This window comes from Trichosurus vulpecula, chromosome 4 (assembly GCF_011100635.1).
Source record: "Trichosurus vulpecula isolate mTriVul1 chromosome 4, mTriVul1.pri, whole genome shotgun sequence".
NCBI lineage: Eukaryota > Metazoa > Chordata > Mammalia > Diprotodontia > Phalangeridae > Trichosurus > Trichosurus vulpecula.
The window spans coordinates 290991885-291017053 of record NC_050576.1 but is presented as its reverse complement, the minus strand read 5'-3'; the positions used below and the strand labels follow the sequence as shown (position 1 = coordinate 291017053).

Genomic DNA, 25169 nt, shown 5'->3' with positions numbered 1-25169 from the left:
TCAGTTCTCAAGTTTACAATTGTTGAGCTATGCAAATGAATTCCCTCTTGCTCTCTCTTGTTCTCATAACTGAAATGAAATTTTAATCCCCCATCTGTGACTTCACAAAAATCCCTATGGCAACTGGTTGTGTAGCCACTAAGGATGAATAAGCATCAACAGGAAAAGTTAGGGTATTGAGGGTGTTGGGAAAGAGAGAGGGCATGTGTGCACATAAATATTATTCAGTCATTTTAAGAAAAGAACCATAAGGAATGCTTAGAGGAGATTTGTTTTTAATTTAAATGTTATTACTTTTGTACATTGTTAGTTAAATGCACAAGTAAGATCTTCTGCTTGAAAGAAGTTCTCTATGCATTACTGAGAGATATCTGGGAAATTAGACTTTCTCCCATTTCACAGTATGCTTTTTTGTTGCACTGACCATTCTTCTTCAAGGTCAACTGGAATGTTGCATTGAGAAGGGAGGTTTTGTGAAATGAGGAAGGGTCTGAAAAGTATCCCCCTTACTCTCCTCTGTCCTCTTCATGAACTAATTCGTTTGTATCATTGCCTCAATATTTACTGGAAATGCATGTTATCATTAGTAGGTGACATAGAAAGTGTGGGGGTGATTGTTGCTTTTGTCTTTGTAACCCTCATGCCTTGAAGGTAGTAGATGCTTGTTGAACTGCATTGAATCTTATTGACTGCCTAACTTATACCTAAAGAAAGTAGAGTTTAAATTGTAACTATTACTCTTCCATATCTAATTCACCATGGCCTATTATATGAAACCTTTAATCTGAAAATGTCCTTCTAGTAGATTTGTCTCAATTACTAATTGGGAACATTGTATTTAGGTTGCACACCAACCTTGCCTATACATCTACATTTTAGTTCTCCCAAAAGTTTAGTAAATATAAGCCCTGGGACTGAAACATTTCTTATCTAGTAAAAGTAAAGTTTCTAGTAAAGAAGTAAAGTTTCTGGTGAAATCTGAAAAAATAAAAGCTCTAGTTCTTTGATTTGTTAGAAATAAAAATATAGAGAGATTTCTCCCCCCCCCCCCCACACCAACAGTAACTTCAGAATGAATAAGGGAAAAATGTAAATATTTACGTCAAAAAATTGGATTTGAAGGAGTAGAAGAAAATGAAGTAATTAAGAACTCCTACCTATACTCAGAAGGCCTTATTCTGAATGTTCATAGATTGTAAGAAACTTATTTTCACTGTGACATTAATGGGGTGGTAGAGCATAGAGGTGTGTTTTTGTTGTTGTGATATTTGAAAAATCACACCTGAGACAATTTTGAAATCTCTTAACTATTTGCTTATTTTATTTCACAGTACCTATTTGATTCTTTTTTGTCACTGATAAAGAAGGGGAAAGGGACAACTGTTACATCAGTTCTACCCAAGCCTGCACTAGTAGCATCTAGAATTGAGGTCAGTATATACATACTTATTTTTAGTTTTTATTGTATGAATTTTCATTACAGAATAATGATTTTGAAATGAAGAGTATGAAGAGTAATGGCAAAATCATAAACAATAAAAGGTTCAACAGGAGAGTTTTATTTGTTTCGGATGATGTTTATTGGAATTCTCTTATTTTAGGTTAACATTAAAAGTAATTTTTTTTATCCCAACCCAAGTGGTTGGGTGCATGCAAGTAAAAGCTTTTAATGGAGATTAGGATTTTGTTTCACTTAGAGTTTTTTACGTTCCCACACTACCCGATAAGCAGCAGAAGTACAGATATTTGAGATAGAGTTTAACTGGGACACTGAAGAATGGTAGGTGAAAGACTTCTGCTATGAAATCTTGCCTTCATCAGTGTCATATATTTAATAATTTAATATCTTTATATCTAAAAAGCAAATAGATAAGTAATAATATAATACAATATTCATATCCTGTGTACTGAAATACTTAGTTTCCTATGTGATTCTTTTATTAATATAACAAGAAACAATGGATAAAAGACTGTAGGATATGAAAGAGTCACTTTAAACTAAACTTTTGTTAAGGAAATGTGTTAAATGTCAAACTCTTGGGTTCACAATGAATTGGAAGATGGATGAATATATATATATATATATATATATATATATATTTTAAATTTAATTTTTTTCTCAGTTTAAGAACCTGAATAAATAAAAATAACTGGATTCTCTTCCCTTTGTTTACCATCCTTCATATGCATCTAAATGATAACAATAATTATCTTTTTTAAAAAGGTTTCCAAAGTCCTTATCCTGGGATCTGGAGGTCTGTCCATTGGCCAGGCAGGAGAATTTGATTACTCAGGATCTCAAGCTGTAAAAGCCATGAAGGTGAGAGAATATTGTGCTTCATCAACACTAGTTTGTGTCCTTGAATGAGTCTGATTAGTACTTCATTATTTAAAATTTATGACAACATAACTGTTAAAAAAGTAATTTATAATTGTTTTCTTAGGTGTTTCTTACATGTTTTATATTTCAGAGAGTTAGAGATATTTCGAAAGCTATAATAAATTATATGTCTCCTTTCGGAACTTTTATGTTCAGAAAAAAAGTTGTTGATTTTTGTATGGAAACTAAAATTATTTTCCATTATTCTTTAACTTCTCTTATACCATAAGCTCCTTAAATTGAAGAACTCCAGGAAGAAGGATTTTTCATAGAACTGGGATGGTTTCCCCAGTTCATTATTTTATGTAATTCCATCATGACCTCTAAATCTTTCAAGATGCATTGAGGGAGAAAGTGGTCTGAAGGCAGGGTTTTCTCTAAGGAATTTGGGCCTCCTGGAAGATGCGCTGGCCCAAACCCAACTTAGTTCCTGCTAAATTTGTATCTGTCTGATCAAGGCAAAAATAGCCATAGGTATATCTTCTTTTTGCTATTCATAATGAATCTGCTCTGTCCTTAAGAAAAATTCCAGTTTTCCGTATCATTCAGTAAAGCTTGTCACTCCCTTGATTAAGGCTTTACTTTTCTTGATACTTCCTGGATAGGATAAGGGTAGAGAATGTGGATGGACATCTGAGGGCAGGAAAAAGGTGGCTTTGCTGGGTTTCTGAAACAAAAGAATCAGGGTTACGCTTTCATATAGAGGACAGGTTGCTGCCTCACTTTGGGTTAAGTTGATATTTGAACCATTATCTGACATCCTCCCAACAACTCTTTAGAAGGACATGCTCCTTGCCACAGAAATAAAGACGCCAAGCCATCTGGACCACTCTGTATTACAGATTCAAGGGTCTTCAGAAGAACTTTAGAGCAGCTTCCTGTTCTGTCCAGTTTCCCTTTCCCCTTTGCATAGCTGACCCTAGAAATTGCTTGGGTTGGCTATGTGATAGTAACAGCAATTATAGTCATTCGTATGAACTTCTTGCCATTTATGCCTAATTACCATGCAGCACAATAAAAATTATGCATATCATTAAGAGAGAAAAGGTCACAGAGAGAAAACACTCCTTCTGGATGTACTGATTAGCACCAAGATCAGAACTAGCAAGGGAAGTAAAGGTTTCCAAAGGAAGGCCAAGTTAGTTGATCAGTTTATAAACATTTACTATGCAACAAAATTCCAATGTTTTTCATAAATTCTGTAGAAATGAGAAGAGGAAAAGAAAATTTCAAAGAACTAGGAGAACATCTCTCAACCTTTCACTTGCAGATGCAGTTGTCTGGTCCTTGTTCCCAAAAAATCATGTGGATGTAAGGTTATCTTTCTTGTAACTTATTTGATTATAGCAATAATTTCTGATCTATACATTCATGTGTATTTAGTCTTTGTAGCTTGTCAATCACATAATATTGTCATCTGCTCACAATTTAAACATATGAAAGGAAATATGAATTTCACTCTTTTTTGCCTTGGTGATAGTTGGATAGTTCTTATGTATATATACACACATACATATACTGTATATATATATATATATATACACACATATATACCCACACACATACATATATCTACATTTTCTATACTTGTACATATATGTATATATACATACATATGAGCATCAGGTATTTTTAGCACTACCTGGTGGGGGTGGGGGAAAGGAGGGGGAAGGACTTTTCTTTCTCCCACTGACCATTCCTCTCAGTCCCTGCAGCACCCAGCAGGATGACAATCCTAAAACTCGGGTTCCATTTTGAAGTTATTATTTCTTTGCTCTCCAAAAGGTTGGTTTTAGATACCGACTCCTGTCTAACCATTTTGGAAATATAGTATGCTATTTGACAATACAGAAGCAAAGTGGATCCTTCCTGCTTTGGAGGCAGGTACTCAACTCCACAAGGCAGTTACTCCCTTAGGCTGTTACTGAGGAGAGTTATATATGATCTTTAATCTCCTTATTCTGAAACAGGATTTTGAATGTTTTCCCTAGCACTTAGCACAGTGTCTGGCACATATTAAGTGCTATGTAAATGTTAGCTATTATTAATATTATTATTCACATTTTTATATTCACTTTCTGAGTTATGTTTTAAGTCTGTTTAAATATAGGTGCCTCTCCCAGTAATTGGATAGTTAAAGATAAAGTTAGTAAACTCAAGAGGATGATGAAAGATTCCCTTCTCTTTTACAACGGAAACCAGAGTATAACATCATAGTATTCAGTCGCTTCAGAATGAGTTAATATTCTTGTAGTGGCTTCCAGGCCATTAGTGTTTTTGTATGTAAAGTTTCATATCTGAATTGAGGAGTAATAACCCTTCATCTTATTAGTTAGAGAGATGATATTCTAGTTAGTAAATTCAACAGTTAAGTATTAAGGTTTAGCTAAACCCTAATCCCTGCCTTCGTGGTGATTGCATGTCTAAAGGCAGATTTTACACATAAACAAATAACTGTAGTACTGAATGACAGGATATATAGATCTGAGAGGTGCAAGCAAAATACTATGTGTTTTTTTTTGCGGGGGTGGGGGATCATCGTGCACTGAGGAAATCATGAAAAATGACTTGGAAGTAGTGTGTGAATTGGACCTCCAAGAATCGGTAGAAATTCTATAGGCAGAGGGCTATGGGAGCAGGAACTATCTTTTGCCTTTCTTTGTATCCTTAAAGATTAGCACGGTACCCAGCATATAGTAAGTATTTAATACTTGTCCACTGACTGAAGACATGAAGGACTAGGAGGCACTCAGTGCATGCAGTGGAATGAACCCTGGAATGGGTGTCAAAGGAATCAGGCTCCAGTTTTGGCCTTATTACTTACTACCTTGTAACAGTGGGGAAGTCCAAGTTTGGCTGTCTGGGCCTTAGCTTCCTCACCTGTAAAATGAGCAGTTGGACAAGATTACCTCTAAATTCCATTATATTTCTACATCTATGATCCTTTGACTATTTATAGTCCTTCCTTTCAACGCATTTTATATTTTGATTTTAAAAGATCAGAATTTGAACACAGGGGTGAGAGAAAGAGAACCACAGTGCTTGTTTTGCTAAGCATTGCTCTATCCAAGCATAGAAGGATGTTGTCCTTCGTTGCTTATGTGTAGGATTGTCTTGAGGGTCTTTCCAGATGTTAGGAATGAGACTGTGAATATGGAAATCTTCATCTATGTATGTACTTTTAAACCATATGGTCATTCTCTTTCTGGATAATATGTACAAACAGTTGTATAATGTTCTTCCTTATAGCACTACCAGCAGGGATGAAAGCCTAGGAAAAAAAAATGGTCAACTAGAAATAGATTCCTAGTGCCTCAGGCAAAAAGAGAGCACATCAGCTTTCATTTAAAATACATATGTTGTCATTTTGTTTACCAAACAGTGGAAAGGCAAGCAGCCTAGCTGTTGGGCACAGTTCCATTTTCTACCTCATTCTGTTTTTTCTTGGACTCTGGCAATTTTGGAGTTGAAATATGAAAGGAAGGAATAATATTCAGAGTTGTAATTTAGCTTTTTTATTCTTCAGGAGGAAAATGTGAAAACTGTCTTGATGAACCCCAACATTGCTTCTGTCCAGACCAATGAAGTTGGCTTAAAGCAAGCTGATACTGTCTACTTCCTTCCTATCACTCCTCAGTTTGTTACAGAGGTTATAAAAGCTGAAAGACCAGATGGGTTGATTCTGGGCATGGGTGGCCAGACAGCTCTCAACTGTGGTGAGTTCTTTGAAGCGATTATTGTTTGAGCTAGTGGGGTTTTGTCTGCTATATCAATGTGTGCTTTCTTAGAGGTGAACCATTAACAACTGTACTTTATACTTTTGTGATAACTTTCTTATAAGAAGTAGAAAAGATTTTTTTTTAAAATGAAGATCATAACTGTTACTGGGCCCATTTCATAAAGAAATTGAGAGAATGCGGGAAGTTAAATGTTTCCCATTGAATGCTTTGAGTCTTCTCTAGGGAAGGCAAGTGGATTTCTAGTTGTTCCTTTTTCTTTGTTCCAAACCCCATTGCACCCTTCTTTCTATAAAGGAGGAAAGTACTTTACTTCACCTTCCTTTTGTTCTTCACAGCTACCACTGAGAGCTTTAGGAGAGGAACAAAGAATAATCTGAAAATTGGACGAGGTTTTCTGTCCTTTGGGTATCCCCTATTGCTTCAGCAATAGATGATAGGATTGTTGAAACCATCCAATTCAGCCCCTTCATTTTAAAGATGTAGAAACTGAAGCGAAGAGAGACCTAGTAGGCTTGCTCAGGTCATATAGGTAGTAAGTGAATAACTGGGAATAACCCAAACCAAATCAGTTCAGTACCCAGTTATTAAGCAGCTATTATGCTCAAGGTAATCTGCCCTGGGCATATAAAAACAAAAACAAAAGAGTCCTTGCACTCAAGGAGATTATACTCTAGTATAAGGACATAAAATGGACACAGAAAAATACAACCCTGGTCCACCACTCTCAAAACCAATGCTTAAATATTTTAGAATGTAAAAATTCATTAGGAGCTGAGTTTGTTTGATTCATCATATTTGTATCCCCAAAGCCTAGAACAGTGCCTGGCACATTATAGGCACTTAATAAATACTTTTTGATTGATTGGTTTTACAATCTCCAGGCAGGCCTAAATTGCCTAGCAAAGCTTATATGATAAGTTAGTGGAAAACTACAAACCAAGCTTATTGACTGTCTTTAAGTAATATAGACACTTATCTAGGATTACTTAAGGAATGAGTAGGTGGTAGTGATAAAGATAATGGGGAAGTAAAATGAGGCAATTTGTTTTGAAATACTGGGATAGATGAAATCTCAGGGTTTTATAAAAGCAAATATAGTGATTATTAAAGTGTATATGCAAATTAAATTTTATAGGCATCAATTATAGGAAGGTAGAAGAATTTGACTTTGGGGGGAAATGAACTTATGTACTTTTTGCTACGTAGTTTATAAGCTGTAACTAAAGCTTGAGGACATAAATTTTATTATGTAGAATTTTCCTAGGAGATCAACAGGATAAGAACCAAACCTTAAGGCAAATAGTTTTTCTGTAGTTTTTTTTTTAGGCCCACCCTCAGCAATGCTATAAGTGTGTTCTGGGACCTCCAGCCAAAAACAATCAGAAAAAGGCCCTTTTATTATTAGCAAACTGCAAAAGGAACAGCTCTCTGATGGAGAGGCACCTCTTTCTGTTGTAGGCCCCTCTACATGATAAGATAATAAGTTCATGAGTGAAGCCAGAGAGGCAGTGGGAAAGAAGAGTTATAATAGGAGGAATTTATTTTTAGATCTCAAAATTCTCTTACCATTTGAATGCTTAAAGTATCCCTGTTATGAGAAAAAATATTATTTTTCCCTTCTAAATAAATCGACTTGCAGAGATGATGGTGATAGTTATCACAACTTTTGTTAGAATATACTCAGGATACTTAAATCGGTGTTGTTTTCTTTAGGCTATCACACCAGAGCCATTATGGCTTCTTGAGGTTAAATTTTAGATAAAAAATACTGTATAGCTGGGTTTGCTAAAAGAGAGGTCAGAAGCCAATTTGAAATTCCCCTAACAGCATTTTCTGTTTGGCCCTTCTGCAGGAGTGGAGCTGTTCAAAAGAGGAGTGCTGAAAGAATATGGTGTAAAAGTCCTGGGAACTTCAGTTGAATCTATCATGGCTACTGAGGACAGGCAACTCTTCTCAGACAAACTGAATGAGATTAATGAAAAGATTGCTCCCAGCTTTGCAGTTGAAACGGTAAGGAAATGGTGCCAGTATTTGTTTTGGGGTTATGGGGATACTACTCATGGTGCATAATAATCATGGTTAAACTCATATGTATATGTACATGTACAATGCATACATCCATACATTTATACGTACATATACATGTATGTATACGTGTATACATACTTGATCTTCAAGAAACTCATGTCTTTTCAGTAGCATCCATGTAGGAAATATTGAGAACAGGTATTGTATTAATTTTGCAGATGGAGAAACATAAGTGCAGAGATTAAGTGACAGACTACAGGTCATCCTGTAGGTCAATGATACAAGTGTCACTAGAACTCAAGTTCCTTGGTCTGAAAATCAGTATGGCACTGGCTTGCCATCTGACAGGCAGCAATCATTCACTTGTGCTGCATGTGTGAATGCACAGCAGATTTCACAAGGTCAGAAACATTTGAATGATTATATTGGAATGAAAATGATCTTGGAAATAGGTCATGATATACAATTAAACAAGCTTCATTTTGTGAGTTATCCATTGATTAGATATTTAAAGTGAACATTATATCCTTTAAATGTAATTTTTGGTCAGTGTTAAATTTTGTTTGCGGTAAACTTGTCTAATAGCTTCTATTTTCTTAATCCCACTTGATCTCTGAGTCCAACTAAATTATCAAGGAGATAGTTTTTTATTCAACTTCCTTAACATAGATATAGGACGTCTCCCATGGTCAAGATGAGCACCAGTAGAATTGTACAATGCTAAAACGAAATGATGGGTGTGCATTTTAGGGCTGAAATACTTCAGGAAGCTGCTGCCATCCATTCTTTATTTTAAAACTAGTTTTAACTATGTCTCACATAAAACTGAAAAGCAGGCAGGTAGGGGGTATGTGATTACATTCCCATCTGTGGTCTAATAATGCACCATGACTGAAAAGCATGGCCACCAGAAGATGAGCATGTTACTCTGTGTGTGTATGTGTGTGTGTGTGTGTGTGTGTGTGTGTGTGTGTGTGTGTGAGTGTGTCTGTATGTGTCTGTGTGTGATATTGGATTGAGTTCTGGACTTGGAGGAAGGAAGACCTAAATTCAAAACCTGCTCTAAATTTGAATGTTTGTGATTCTGGGCAAGTCACATCGCCTTTCTCAGTCTCAGTTTCTTCGTATATAAAATAGGGATGATAGGGTGTTGTGTGAATCAAATAAGGTAGTGTATGTAAGATGCTTTTCAAAACTTAAGGTAATTTATTATTAATTATTAGTATTATCCATGATGTAAGTGGATACTTAAGTCTTATCGGTGTGGGTGCTTCCTCCAATTGAGTGGCTCACAGCGGCTTCATATCTTATTATATTGTGTGACTGTGAATGTTCACTAGAGAATCTACTCAAGGAAACTTTCCTTTGTTTCTTTGAATATCTCGAAAGTACCAGTGAAACATTTGGACTGCTATCTGTTAGAAATCATAAAATATCTGCCAGAGAGTACTTCTTGTGGCATAAAGGGCCTTTGCTTAAGGAAAATGACAAAGGATTTAAAACTGAACAAACATTTTCAGATGACTGCTCCTTTGTCAAGGCACTTTTAATCAGTTCTATCTAGAAACAGTTGTTTTCAGAAAAAAGAAAAATATTTTCTCTAGAAGGCTAACAAAAAGGTTCTTCAAGTTTAATTGAGTCCTTTTAAAATTGTAAGGAGGTAAGGGGATATTATTGAATCATGTTCAGTTTTAACTTTACTCCCCAAATTTTATTCACATCAACTAGACAAACTCTTAGACTTGTCTTTTCTGCCAAATTGGTTAACTTTAAAAACTCTTCTTCCTTGTTTCCAGATTGATGATGCTTTAAAGGCAGCAGACAAGATTGGCTACCCAGTCATGATCCGTTCTGCCTATGCCCTCGGTGGATTAGGGTCAGGGATCTGTCCAAACAAGGAAACCCTATTGGATCTTGGTACTAAGGTGTGTATGTATAAAGGTGAACCTGCTACCAATAATACATATTTCATTCAGAGACAATTCTGCATTTAGCCCAACTCATCATAACTGTGCATATAGATTTCTTTTTTTGTTATCTAGTTACTGTTTTCTAAAAGTCCATGTTCATTATATATTCTGTTAACTTTAGTAATATGAACTTATGATTAATTTCTATCTTCTTTTGCTTCTAAATGCTGTCCCAAATCAATAAGTATATTGATAAATATACTTTACCATACATTGGTAAAATTGGATAGAAGTTAAGGTGTAGTTTTCTTTTCTTTCTGGAAATAATACAATCATTTTAATGATACCTAATAAATTAAGTAAAGTCCTTGTTAATTAACACCTATTCCCCAGATGCATGATGTTTAATTTAGATGTTATTATATTATTTACCCTCAGAAAAGGAACATAGTGATAGCTATTAGTCAGCAGCTCTTGACTGCCCTGTATTGGTTTGTTCTTTATTAAGAATTCTAAATTCTAACTTCAGAGTTGTAGCATGGGGCCAGAGGAATTAACAACTGGATAAATCTGGAAAGGCCTCTTGTTGGAGGTGATGCTTGAATTGATCCTGAAAGGGATAGCTAAGAGCTTCAAGAAGCAGAGATGAGATGAAGCAGAGAACAAACATTCCAGACATGAGGGAGAGACTAGAAAAAGGCATGGAGGTGGGACAAATAGTGTTGCAGATAGGAAAGAGCAAACAGGCCGGTTTGGATGGAATATATGAAAGGGAATAATGTATGATTATCCTGGAAGGATGGGCTGGAACAAGCTTGTAAAGGGCTTCAAATCCCAAACAAAGGAGTTGATATTTTGCCCCTTATATTGTCTCTTCAGGGCAATAGAGAGCCATTGGAGCTTCTTGAATAGGGGAATGACATAACCAGACCTACTATTTCAGAACATCCATTTGGCATCAGTGTGGAGAATGGAGAGGGAGGAGACTATGTAGGTAGATTTTTAGGATAGCCCAGGTGAGAACTGACTGGGGTCTGAATTAGGGAGTTTGTAGTATGAATAGAGAGAAGGGGACAGATACAAATGATTTTGAGAGAAAAGAAACATGATTTTATGGGGCTTTATAAAACAGATTTTTTTTTTATCTTGATAGGAGGTAGAATTAACAAGACTTGGATTTGAGTGTAGGGATGATGAGAGTAAAAAGTCAAGGATGGATGACTCCAAGATTGAAAACCTGGGTGACTTGACTTTAAGAAGGTGGGGGGCAGCAACCTAAAGAGAAGTAAGGATTTTCCCCTGTTATATCCTCCAGAGTATCATGGTTATTTATGTATGTTTCTTTCCTTCATCTCTAATAGTAGTTTGTAATTTCCTTAGGGCAGGGACTGTCTTATATCTTTCTTTATTCCAATGCCTAGCACAGTGCTTTGTCTAGTTGAGGCTAAATAATAATTTTTGAATTGAATTGAATTGTCATTATGGATCACTAAGTCAAACAGTTAAACCTAGTTATATTTGTGTTTCAGGTGTGAGGTTCAGCCAGAACCTAAATATGAATGAACTTTTTAGAAGCACAAGTTAATGAGTTTATCTGTTCACTGTCATACACAAAAGTGAGAGAGTCAACAGGAAGACATAAGAATGCATTTCTCTGTCAAAATTCATCCCTCTAACACTTTATTGAATGCATTTTCCTTTCACTGTGTGTCATGGCAGAACCTTATGAAAATTAAAATGTATACCAATGAGTGGCGAGCATGGTGGAGGTTAATTGCCTGATTAAAATAGCAGTATTTGAGTAGGCATACAGCCTGGAAACTAACATAATTGAGCAGGACTATGGCTGCCTTACACTCTATTCCTGTGATGAAATTGCATCAGATGGTTATTTTAGGGCTATGATGTCTTAGTAAAGAGCTCAAGTACAAGTCATCCAAGAGCCTCATCATTATTTCCTTTAGGGGTGGGGGATAAGCCAGATGATAGCATCTACATTATCCATCATATTTCTGGGGAACAGATGCTAAGTAAGTTTGTATGTGTTCAAATAATCAAACACAGTGAGAGACTTATGCATCAACTCAGATTTTATTTTTAAAATGGTGAGAAAAAGGAAATATTCTAATATAATTGTTTCATATTTACTTTTTGAAATTCTGAGATTGTGGGTTTCAACCAAAGAATTTCTTATGGATCTGTGGGAGTTTAAGGCTTTCTGCATTCTTAGAAATGCCAAGTGATAGTAATTGACATGATTATTACTAATAATGCATATTTGCCAGCAGTTAAAATGTTTCTCTCTACAATGTATTCATTTAACAAGAATTTTTAAGTATCCTATGTACTAAGCATTGGGGATAGAAAGACTAGAAAAAAAATCATTGCCCTCAGGGATAGGAGTTTGCAGTCTACTGGGGGAAAGAAATTTTTCACATTAATATAAATGAAAATATGTACAAAGTAAGTTAAATATAAATTCTAATGGAGGCAAGAGGAGAGCAATTGTGGGGATCAGGAAAGGCCTCCTGTGGGCTGTGGCATTTGAGCTGAGCTTTGAAGGAAGAGAGGGATTCCGTAGGCAAAGTGAGAAGAGAACATATTCCAGACATGTGGTTCCGTTCATGCCAAGGCACAGAGACAGAAGACAGAATTTTGTTTATGTTGATCAGTATGTAGGCCTGTTTGGCTGGAAGACAGAGTGTATAAAGGGGGAGTAATACACATTAATTTTGGAAAAATAGGTCACTCAGATGAACAGTGTCAGAGGTGACAAATGTTAGAGAAGGGATTTGAATCCCATCAGTGACTCTAACCCCAAAGTCACTTTCCACTCTACCGTGCTGTGGAATATTGATTTGGAAGCTATGTGAAGAATGGATTGACTGAGCATGGAAAGTGATTAGGAGGCTGTTAAAATAGTATAGGTGAGCAGTGATCATTAGGCCTTGAACTAGTGAGGTGGTCATGTGAGTGGAGAGAAAGAGATGGATATAAAAAAAATATTGAGGGGGTAGAATCATAAGAATTGGCAACTGATGGGATATAGGTGAGGGAGATGGGAGAGTTGAGGACAGCTCCAATATTTCAAACCTGGGCGATTGCTATAGGGTTAAGATTTTGTATAGTAGAAAGGCCAGAGTAGGGGTGATGGTTTGAAAAAAAAAGGAAGAGATAGAGTAGCTGGAGATTGTGGATAGGATGGAGAATCATCTTAGGAAAGGATAAACACAAAGATAGAGTCAGAGGAATTTCAGAGTTAAGGATTATGCCCGTAGAATCCTTGCATGCAATGAGGAGACCAAGAATATGACTATTCCTATGTGTTATAGGGATGGAGTGCAAGTAGAAATTACAGGATCTGAGAATTAGCTATAATTTTTGTTATAATTTTTGATAATGTATGTATAATATTTGAAAAGATATTGCATATAAATTGAGGCCCCAAGTGTAAAGGCTAGGGTTGGAGGGGAAATCATTAGCCAACACAATTTTTTGAACAGTTTTGAAATGAATTTAATAGCCAGTTGTAGGAGAGGATGAAGCATTATGAATTGCGAAATAACCATGGAGATTATTGCCATTCTACCCAGGGCTGTCCTCCATTCTTTTGCCATGCCCCCAAATGGGGGCTTTTCAATTTTTTTTTTTGCATAATTGCATGAGGAAGGCAATCCTTCTGCTCTAGATAAACCAATGAACTGCTTCCCTCTACAAATGGGTTGGACCATCAGGTTTTATATGAATTCAACAACCACAGTGTGCAGAGATGTAAATAGAAAATGTATGGCTTCTGGTTTGGGGGGCATTTAATTTCTGAAAAGACAACATAAAAAAGATGGTTTTAATCCATTTTTGGTACATTTAAGTCAATCCAGTAGAAAATAGGACTGCCTTTAATCAAGATAAAAACCTATATAGAGCTACATAAAATCATGTTTCCTTCTTCCTCTCTATATTTCATATTTTGCTCTTCCTATCTCCATTTTACTCATACTTGAAGTTCAAGTTCCTACCTGGTGTTTTGAAAGTCCTCTCTTACCACTTACAATCTAAAGTCATTCAGTTAAGAAGTATGTATTAAGCCAGCCACTATGCTAAACACTGGGGATTCAAATAAAGGGGAAAACTTGGTCTCTGCCCTCAGGGAGGTCTCATTCTAATAAGAGAGACAATATACAAATCTTTAAGTGAATACAAGATAAATGGAAGGTAATTTCAGAGGGAAAGTATAAGTTGGGAGATGGTGTGTAGGACAGCAACCCTTTCCCAAATTAAATTCAGGGGCTTCTCAAGGTAGAAAGTAGAAAGGAATTTTATTGCTTTCTCATGAGAAAGGACACACCTCAGCATGGCCCAAGATGATGCCAGCGCATGTGTGTGTGTGTGTGACATATAGCTCAAAGCAAGTTATATAGACCCTAATGCAGAGGCCCCCCCACCCCCACTGGCTCCTCTTCCCACTGGCTGGGTTTGGAGCTCACATTCTAAAAGTGGAAACTTCTCCCCATCAACAAAAAACAAAGAACAAAAAGGCATGAAACCAGGTTCAAGTACTGTGTGTGTTCAGCAAAAAGAGAGGGGGAGGAGGAATAGAAGATAGATAAGTGGGACCTTGCGGTTGGGACATCTGGCTCTGTTTCCTGATGTACTTTTTTATCTGTGCTTTCTCAGCGGAGAGGTTTCTGAAAAATATAGAAGGGGTGCAGGGTGGGGGTGGATAGCAGGAGAGGTCAGGTCCTATCCCATGCTGAGGGGGCTTCACTATTGATTGTTATTTAAACCTTCATTGTAAACTCTTTGAGGCCAGGGGGCCATATTATCCATATTTGCATAAAAAGTCTAGTATAGTACTCTGCACCTATTAGGTGCTTAATGAATATTTGTTGAAATAATTTGATTTAATTGATTCTCAATCAAGCTTCTCTACTTCTTCTAATAAATAGATAAGCTACTTTGAGAGCTAACTGAAATCTTATAGACCACTAGCATAGTTTCTATTTCATTACAAACCATCCTTTGATAAGTTTTCTTTCTTTTCATTACAAGTATTTGCCATTTAAATGAAGAGGTTTTAAGTCAACTTAACTCAAGAAGAAGAAAAACAAATAAGCAGTAGAATGTGGGCAGGCAAAATCATTTAGTTCTTGTGCTTCTGTTAACTTGGAAAATACAAGTGCAGATAAATGTTGAAAAATACATCTGGAAACTCAAGCTTCCCCTTTAAAAGACTTATCCTATCATGTGGCCAATAACTGTTAGCTAATGGATCTTGGTGGTAGTATCACTCAATAACAAGCATATATTAAGTGCTTACTTTATGCCAGGCTGTTTGCAAAAGTGAAAAATAAATGGCAAAGCATGAGGAGGGTTCTGGAAAAAATTGCAGCTTAATGCTTCTCTGGGTTGAATGATTCCAGGGACTTGCAGGAATAAATGCTATTGCCATCGAGGCTTTCATTTCCCTTTCTGATTCCTAATTAACTGCATGTTTTAAGTGGAACCTAGACCAGATGACCTTCAAGGTCCATTCCAACTTGAATATCCTGTCATTTTCTGTCGCAGACAAAGAAAAGTAGACATTTTGGTATGTCCTGTATTTGTACGAGCTAAATGTCCTGACACATTTTTGGTTCAGTCTCTTGCTGACTGTGATTACTTAGTAAACTTTAAATAATTATAGCAATTACATTAATTTATATGCCTACTGAGGCTGTATAGCCTAAGACACATGTCACTGTAGTGCAAAAGTACTGACTTACCAGCATGGCAACCATGCCATATATTTCCATAGAAATTCCTAATTTTAAAACTATGGATTTTTTTTTGATTGAAACATGTTTCTATTTGTGGCCACTACTTTCCTCATCATCTTCCATATCACCATCATCTAACCCTTTGCTTAGTGTTGGACCCTCCCATAGGCAGTGGAACTGCCCTTTAGAGAATTTAGTCTCCAGATTTCTTTTTCCACATTTATTTATATTTGTCATATTCTTCAGTTTCATAGAAGCCTACCCACTGAAATAATTTCATTTTCCTATGCCTGATTGCTCAATTATTCTCTCCTTTTTTTAAAAATTAGGTTGATTTAATGCCATATCAGCAATTTGAATGGCAATTCTCAATAGTGTAAATCAAGCATATTCATGGCTAGATGTTATTTCTAGCATTGCTCTGATTTTTCTGACACCCTGTGCCTCCCTGAGTGTTGGGAATGACAGTTAACTGGGCTGGAGATGCTGATGTTGGTCAGGATTTGATCCAGGACATCCGCCACACTTTACAAAAGCTCAAATTAGTGGATTAGAAAACAACCACCATCACAACCATAACATATATCTTGTCATATTTAAGAAACACTTTGACTTTGTTTTCTTTATTCTTTTTGATCCTTTTGAAAAACTCTCATTTCTAGGCATTTGCAATGACCAACCAAATTCTAGTGGAGAGATCAGTAACAGGCTGGAAAGAGATAGAATATGAAGTTGTGCGAGATTCAGCAGACAACTGTGTCACAGTCTGTAGCATGGAAAATGTTGATGCCATGGGAGTCCATACAGGTAAATGGGAGTAACTATAAATTGTCTTAAGGTATGAGATCTTTCATATTATTTACAATACATTTTTCTTCTTATTGGCCAGACAAGGTAACAGTAATACCACATTTTATTTGTGTAGTAAGGCATATAAGGTAGGCCTGTATTATTACCTCCCATTTTATGGTTGAAAAAACCGAGGATCAGAAAGACTAAATAATTGACCCAGGGTCACAGAGCTAATAAATGACAGAGACCGGACTAGAATTCCACTGTCCTGATTTCTGGTCCCCAATTTCTACTGTATCACAATGGATAGTGAGAGAATACTAAATTACTATTATTTTCAGTGGACCTTTTTTTGTTGTTGTTTATCTCCACATGGAAATCTTTTAAAATCTTTCCAAACTTGTTTGTGCATTCCCCAGGCAGTCAAATTGGATGTGCCTTGAAATATTTGTGTAGGCTTTCCCTGAATGGGTCTTGTGGCCCACGTCTGTCTGGTATCATGAAGGCAGATTATGCAATAGGTTAGACAGGTTGTCAGCAGCTGCCCTCAATTAAGTCATGTCTCGATTCTGCAGGTGATTCGGTTGTTGTGGCTCCTGCCCAGACCCTCTCCAATGCAGAGTTTCAGATGCTCAGACAGACTTCGATCAATGTTGTCCGTCACTTGGGCATTGTTGGTGAATGTAACATCCAATTTGCCCTGCATCCTACCTCCATGGAATACTGCATCATTGAAGTGAATGCCAGACTATCTCGAAGCTCTGCCTTAGCCTCAAAGGCCACAGGGTAAGTTTAGGACTAACGAGAATGGGTTTATATCAGGGCAGGTACCCAATTTCAAGAATATAAATGGAAAACCCACTGCCAGAGGCAGACTGTGCTGTATTTACAAACTATATTGTACATATCTGTATGTTGGCTGCAGATCATCTGTGGAACCCTGAGGACACAGTTATTAATGAGTCTGATGCCAGATTGAAGCAAATGGCATAGCTAGCTCGCTTTGTCTGTCAGCTAATCATAAACTAATCAAAATCTGGGTGGTCAAAGCAGTCTGCTCAAAATCTGTTTCTTAATTCTGCCTCGCAGATGCTGTTGAAAAGTGCAAATTAGTCCTAAATTTCAGTCCTTAACCAACTTTTGTAGATTGGGAAGCCCTGTGGCAAGATGTAGACAAATGACATCATAGAAACCCAGCATTCGGTGCCTTTTTTGGGGGGAGGGAGGTAGTGAATCTCCTACAAAACCAAATGGCCTGGATATTTTTCCACAGGTCAAAAACCAAAACAAAACAAAAAACAACCAAAATGCTGTAGTAACTGGATGAGGTTGACGGGTATCTTAGGTCAACAACTTGTACAAGTGTGGTCAGAGAGCAAATTAATTCTACCCAATGCTGTTGTTAATGTAGATCTCATTTAGCATTTATATATGTATGCCTATAAAGTGCTTGTTAGTATAGTAGGGAGAATTCAGGGCTCAGCTCAGTCAATCAACATGTACTTAAGAGCTTGCCATGTGCAAGGCCCTGGAGACCTGGCTTCTAATTCTGGCTTTGTCACTTACTAGATGTGTGACTTTGGGCTACTTGCTTTCCCTTAGTGATCTTCATTTTCCTCATCTGGAAATTGAGGGAATCCAACTAGATAATTTCTATGGTCCCATTGGGCTCCAAGGTCTAGGATCTCTAATGGTCATTCCAACTCTCAAATTTTTTGATTCTACCTGTGGTTGTTGTCAACTCCTCAGCCACATAAGAAAGATAGTTTTTGATATAGCCGAAGAGGTTAAAATTTCTATTGGTTTAGGCTTAGCAAATTGCCTTAGGTTGATACTTAGACAGAATTATCTTAGATGTTGATTTAGAGACAGAATATGCCTCACTCCTCACATACTTCACACTTCCAGCCTGTTGTTTATCTGACAGCTCTTTCTTACCATCCTGTCTCTCTAAATGTAGTCAATTCTACAATTTTTCAGAACACCTTGGAAATTTTAACTTTAGAATAGGTCACTAAGACATGCCTAAGGAAGCACCTTGTTTGTCAGAGGAATAGAGCACCTGTTTGCATAGAGTTGAAAAGATGTAGAATGTTAAAATGCACCCTGGTTTAAGTGGGCAAATATTTTATGTGAACCCTTCCTTGATAACTTTATTATAGACACGTGTCTACTGAAATGCTGTACGGTCCGCAGAATCATGTGTAACTCTGACATGGAATCAACACAATGATTCTATGAAATACAGGCTTGTACTCTGGATTGCTTTATTAGTACATAGTAGTTAAACAAAAGTTTAGCAAAATGTTGCCTGACTTCTCTCCTCTAGGTACCCTCTGGCATTCATTGCTGCCAAAATTGCCCTAGGAATTCCCTTACCAGAAATCAAGAATGTTGTATCTGGGAAGACATCAGCCTGTTTTGAGCCTAGCCTAGACTACATGGTTACCAAAATTCCTCGTTGGGATCTTGACCGCTTTCATGGAACCTCCAGCAGAATTGGGAGTTCTATGAAAAGTGTAGGAGAGGTGAGTGTCTTGCTTCCTCCATTTAGTCTTTGTTCTCAGTTTTACTTAGGGAGCTCTGGAGAATATTCAGACTTTTAACATGGCTTGACAAGTAAATATTTTGGAGAGAGAATAAAGGAGAATGGTTCTTTTGTTATTCCTCTAATAACCATATTCCTTTTAAAAGTTAACTTACATAGGCATTTTGTGTGTGTTGAACATTTTTCTGATTGCTATATAAAGGAAAATATCAGGAATAATTCTGATCCTCAAGGAATTTCAAAGTTCTTTTAAACTGTTTTTATATATAATGTTCAATGAGTGAAAAATAATAGTGGCCCAGTGGAAAGAGTATTTTCCTGAACTCAGTGAACCTGGGTTCAAATACTGCCTCTGATGATTACTCTCTCTATGATTTTGGAAAAGTGACAACCTGCCTGAACCTCATTTTCTCATCTGTGAAAATAGAGAGTTGGACTAGATGATCTTCAAAGTCCCTTCTATCTCGAGATCTATAATCCTAAAACTAATAGGATAATCTGGGATACAGCAAGGGATGGTCTAGGAATCAGGAGAATAAAGATCAACTCTCTGCTCTGTCACAAGTCAGCTTTCTGGCCCAGGTTTCTTCACATATAAAATGAGGCATTTGGAGTCGAAGATTTCTAAAGTTTTCTTCTAGATCTAAATACTCTAAAAGAAATACAGAATACAGAGTTTTACCAGCAGGTTCCCATATCATTGGAATCACTTAAAGATTTTATAACTTTTAATTCAATATGAAAAGTAAGTGCTTCAAAGAGTATTGTGTTAGGTGTTCGGAAGGTAGAAAGATTTAATATGGTCTTATAGATCCTCAGTGCCTGCCTTCATGGAATAGAAAGATAAGACATTGAAAAGCATAACTATAGTGTAAAGATAGGGGAGAGGTTATCCAAAACAAATTTCTGTGTGAACTTCGAGGGGAAAAAGGAAATGAGAGATGATTTTTTAGGGAAAGGGGTATTTAAATTGACTTCACTGGCATTCCAATGGGTACAACTGGAGAAGGAGAACATTTCAGAGGCACTGCATGAGCAAAGGCATGGGGGTAAGAAATTATAATATGTATTTATGGGGAACAGAGAACACATTTGTTTGTCTAGATCATAGTGCGAGGAGAAGATTAAGCTGGAAAATTAGGGTAGTGGTAGAGGATCTTAAATTCTAGGAAAACGGGGTTTGATAGGGTAAGTACAATATAATGGAAAGAACACTGAATTTGGAGTTAGAAGACCTGAGCTATTCCTAGCAATACTTGATTGCCTCTATGACCTCTATGTTGTCTCTAAAATGAAAGGTCCCATTTAGTTCTAAATCTAATATCCTATGAACTTTATTCAGTAGGCTATAGAGAACCACTGAAAATCTTTATGCAAAGGGGTGATAGGACTATATCTTTGCAACAGGAAGATAAGTTTGACATAAATATGAATGAAGAATGGAGTAGAAATAGGAGAGAAGGGAAGTGGGAAAACTTATTAGGAGGTAATTACAATAGTCCAGATGGACAACATATCTATATATACACATGTGTATATAGATAGAAAGATGCAAAAGGAGGTAGAATTGACAGGACTTAAGAGATTGTATCTGGGAAGGGAGGGGAAGGGAGAGGAAGGAAGAATCAAAGAGAATCTCAAGGATCCAAACAGGGGAGTCTGGGCAAATATTGGTGACTTAGAAAGAAATAACGATATTGGAGGGAAGCAATTTTTTTTGGAGGGTGAAATAATAAACTCAGCTTGATCATATTATGTTGGAGGTGCCCATGCAATGTTCAGGAGGAAATGCCCTGCAGGTAGTTGGAGATAGAAATGCGTATCTCAAGAAGAGAGGTCAGAAATTGGATTTGAAGCCCATCTCTGCAGCTCATTAGTTAGATGGCCTTAGCCGTTTCATCTCCTCAGGTCTCAGTTTCCTTACCTCTAAAATGAGGGTATTAGGTAAAATGATTTTTAGTGTCTTTTTCAATTTAAATGCTTTGATCCTGTCAACCCATTGGTGATAGAGATTTGGGAATCATTTGCACAGAAGTGAGAGTTGAATGTATGTTTTCAAACATTCTAAATTAGCAAACATGACTTTTGGCCATTTCTGTTTCTTATTTATGGTTAGAGGAAGGGAAGACTCAGTCAGACTCTTGCCTTTGAGGCTCCTAAAGAATTTTCCCATTCAGTTACAGGTTTTAGCTTTATTATAATATTGGTAAGTACAGGCTCTTGGAGTTTGGTGTAAGAGTATCTTTCTTATGATTATTTATTGGTTAGAAACAATAGATAAAATCTAGGTCATGAGTTGAATCTCCATGAAAACCTGTTGGTTTTGATTTCTTCCATGGTCAGACCTAATTATCTTTAAAATCTGTTAGATGCCATGCAAACATATCCCATTGGTTCCAGAAAGAATTATGACAGAGAATGTGGATGGATGAGTGTAAGGCCATTTCATCACTTGAAGAGCAAGAGAAAAATCGTAGACTGCACCAACATTGGGCCAGTAGTGTTAATTTTATTTGCAAAGACAACTTGGTTACTCTATACATATTTTGGGGGTTTCCTGGTGTTTATAATGCTAATGAAGCATTTTGAAGCAATGACAGACAAGGAACAATTTGAATTTAAAATGTCTTATGAGTTGTACATTTTGTTTGGTTGCTTGAATTTTTTCATGTGGAGGGGATTGTATTCTCTGACTCTAATAAAGACCACAACTGCCATGCCATCAAAAACGACTTTTTCTGGTAAATGTTTTCAAATAGAAATGAAACACCGAGATTGTATAAATTTGATGAACAGTACATCTTCTCATAAAGCTCAAAATCAAGGTTTTTAAATCGAAGGGTCATGGGGAATTAGGCAATGTTCAATTCTGGGTCATTATCTGAGGTTTTCACTTTTGCTGGCATTCATTATCTATCATCATTTCAGTCCAGGCATAAATTTCTTTAGTTAACATGTATTCAATTGAAAGCTTTAAAGGTGGGGAGAACGATATAGTTCAAATTTTGTGTGTTTTTACATAAGGCATTTGCAGAATCAGATAAATAGGGTTATTTTTGTTGGCCAAAAGAGCTAAGAAATAAGGGAAGAAGCCTAGGTCCATAGACCCACAGGGTTTAGGCATCCATCACTATTAGTAAGAGAACATTTAGTTCTTACTGTGAAGCAAGAGTTCTTTAGTCAAAAGTTATCACAGACCCAGTGGGGTCTCTCCCCAGGATTCAGAACTTGGGAAGAAATGTGACTCAAAAATGGAAATTTGTAGACCTCTAATTAATATTGACAACTCTAATTGACTTTCAAGTAGAAAAAATGAAGCAATAATAATTTATTATTTGGTCAATTAGCCATTTGTCTCTTCAAAATATAAAATTGATGATATAGCTAGCATTTAAATAGTGCTTTAAGGTTTGCATAGTGCTTTACAAACATTATCTCATTTAATCCTCACAACTACCTGGGAGCTAGGTGCTATTATTATTCCCACTTTACAATTAAGGAAACTGAGGCAGACAGTGTCTGAGTGCCTTTCTGACTCCAGATCCAGCGTTCTATCTACCATAGTACCTAGCTTCCTCTATTATAATTAACTATAGAGAATATTTTGTTAACTATATTCTCTCTCTCCCCTGTAATAAACTAAATTAATGTAATTACTAAGGAATTTCAAGGCAAAAATTGACTAGCTAAGATCTATTTGGTCTGTGACTGGGATTCTTCACCATTCTTTTTTTTGTGCAATAGACCCCTTCAGCAATTTTGTGAAACTTATGAATCTCTTCTCAGAATAATGTTTTTAAATGCATAAAATAAAATACATAGAATTATAAAGGAAATCAATTATATTAAAATGCAGCCATCAAAATATAATTAAAAAAAACAATTTCAGAGACCACAGATTTAAAGTCCTTAGCTTTGATTCATTTAGGAACAACCTAGTGATAACTATTTACAAATGATTAGAACATATTTTAAATCTTACAGAGAAAATAGTTTTATAAAACTATAGAGTTTTAGAGGTGGAAGAAATTTTATAGATAATTTAATTAAAACCTCCTATTTTGACAGTTGAGAAAATGGAGTAGTTTAAATTTAAATAAAATACAGTTTAAATGACTGTAAAATCTTTTTTAAGGTTTTTTATTTTTTAATTTAGTATTTTGTTTTCCCTAGTTACAAGTAAAAACAATTTTTAACATTTGCTTTTAAAACTTTGGGTTCCAAATTCTCTCCCTTCCTCCCTCCCCACCCCACTTCATTGAGAAGGGAAGCAATTCGATATAGTTATATATGTGTAGTCATGTAAAACATATCCATAATAGGCATGTTGTGAAAGAAAACAGACAAAAAAACTCAAGAAAAATAAAGGAAGTAAAAAAAAAGTATGCTTCAATCTGTATTCAGACACCATAAGTTCTTTCTCTGGTGATGAATAACATTTTTCGTCATAAGTCCTTCAGAGTTGTCTTGGATCATTGTAATGCTGAGAAGAGCTAAATCATTCATAGGTGATCATCTTACAATATGACTGTTACTTTGTATAATGTACATTTCACTTTGCATCAGTCCATGCAAGTCTTTCCAGGTTTTTCTGAGAGAATCCTGCTCATCATTTCTTACAGTACAATAGTATTCCATCATAATTACATACCACAATTTGTTCAGCTATTCCCCAGTTGATGGGCATCCCCTCAATTTCTAATTACCACTAGAAAAGAGCTGCTATAAATATTTTTGTACATATAGGCCCTTTTCCTTTTTTTTTAAAACTCTTTTGGGATACAGACCTAGTGGTGGTATTCCTTATAGGTCAAAGGGTATATATGGCTTTATACCCCTTTGGGCATAATGACTGTAAAGTTTGAAAACAGATTAGTGACAGAGCCCTACCTAGTACCATAGTCTCCTGACTCCTAGTCCAATGTTTTTTTTCCAGTATGCTACCATGATTCTCATATTTTCAGCAGTTAAGACTCAGAAATTTGCCAATCATGCTCCTCTCTAGCATTAAGTAACTAAGACCTGTGTTGCCTGAGAGATAGCAGGAGTAGTGGATTTATAGTCTGAGGACTTGGGTTGGAATCCAAGCTCTGTTACTCATAACTGGTATGACTTTGGATTTGACGCTTCTCTGACTGGCGCTTAAGTTCCTCATCTTTAAATGATATGTTGGATTAGATAATCTCTAAGATCCCTTTTGACTCCGTAAGCCTATAAAGTTGATGATTTTGTCAATATTGCTTTTTCTACAATGACTAACTTTTTATTAAAATGATAGTATAAATATTGATTAAACACTAATTCTGTATGTGTGTACATTAGCATTACACAAAAATGCCATTTGAAGTAAGATTGGGAAGATTATAATAAAGCTAGGCTTAGATTAATGCCTTTTTGCTATAATTAAAAGTATTTCTAATCTCTGTTTAGTCCTAGGTTTTATTTTTTATTTCCCCATTTACAATGCTATTATGTCATTTTAGATAGGTAATATAGATAGATAGATGATAGATGACAAATAACTAAATGCATTTCAATGGAATTTTTGATGCAGGCATTTAAAATAGCTCAGCTATGAAAGTAGAGTATTATTTGTGAAACTTGTATTGTAATAGTAATAACTTAGGTAGCATAGACCTTGGCAAAATATCCAAAATTGTGTGTTCACATATGATTGTATGCTTGTGGTTGTGTTATACACACATAACCCCTGTTACAAGGGGCCTCTAGGCCCTCATAAACAGAGCAAGGATAAAGTAATTGGACTCAATTTTGTGTGTGGATTGTAGAACCTGTACCATTACTTTGCTCTATAATCACACCTCAGCAATGGAAGATTAAAACTTAGTAAAATTTTTAAATAAAGGTTATAAAAATGTCTTTATTTTATAGCAACACATAAGTAATGTATGAAGTGTTTCATTTCAAGCAGACTGCTGCAAGCCCTTTCTTTGATTAGCTGGAAAATCTGGGAACACATTGTCTCATCTTATGCACGACCGCTGTGACAAGTCA

At 36.1% G+C, this 25169-nt stretch overlaps 1 protein-coding gene across 1 annotated transcript in view; it reads left to right on the top strand.

Annotated features, from left to right (window-relative positions):
- CPS1 (carbamoyl-phosphate synthase 1) overlaps positions 1–25169 on the top strand; it is a 183545-nt gene that overhangs the window by 78429 nt on the left and 79947 nt on the right. The window contains exons 13-20 of the mRNA XM_036755918.1: positions 1332–1430; positions 2225–2320; positions 5907–6096; positions 7973–8130; positions 9945–10073; positions 16477–16621; positions 17182–17392; positions 18936–19134. Of these exons, the coding sequence (XP_036611813.1) occupies positions 1332–1430; positions 2225–2320; positions 5907–6096; positions 7973–8130; positions 9945–10073; positions 16477–16621; positions 17182–17392; positions 18936–19134 (1227 nt within the window). The remainder of the gene's footprint in view (positions 1–1331; positions 1431–2224; positions 2321–5906; positions 6097–7972; positions 8131–9944; positions 10074–16476; positions 16622–17181; positions 17393–18935; positions 19135–25169) is intronic.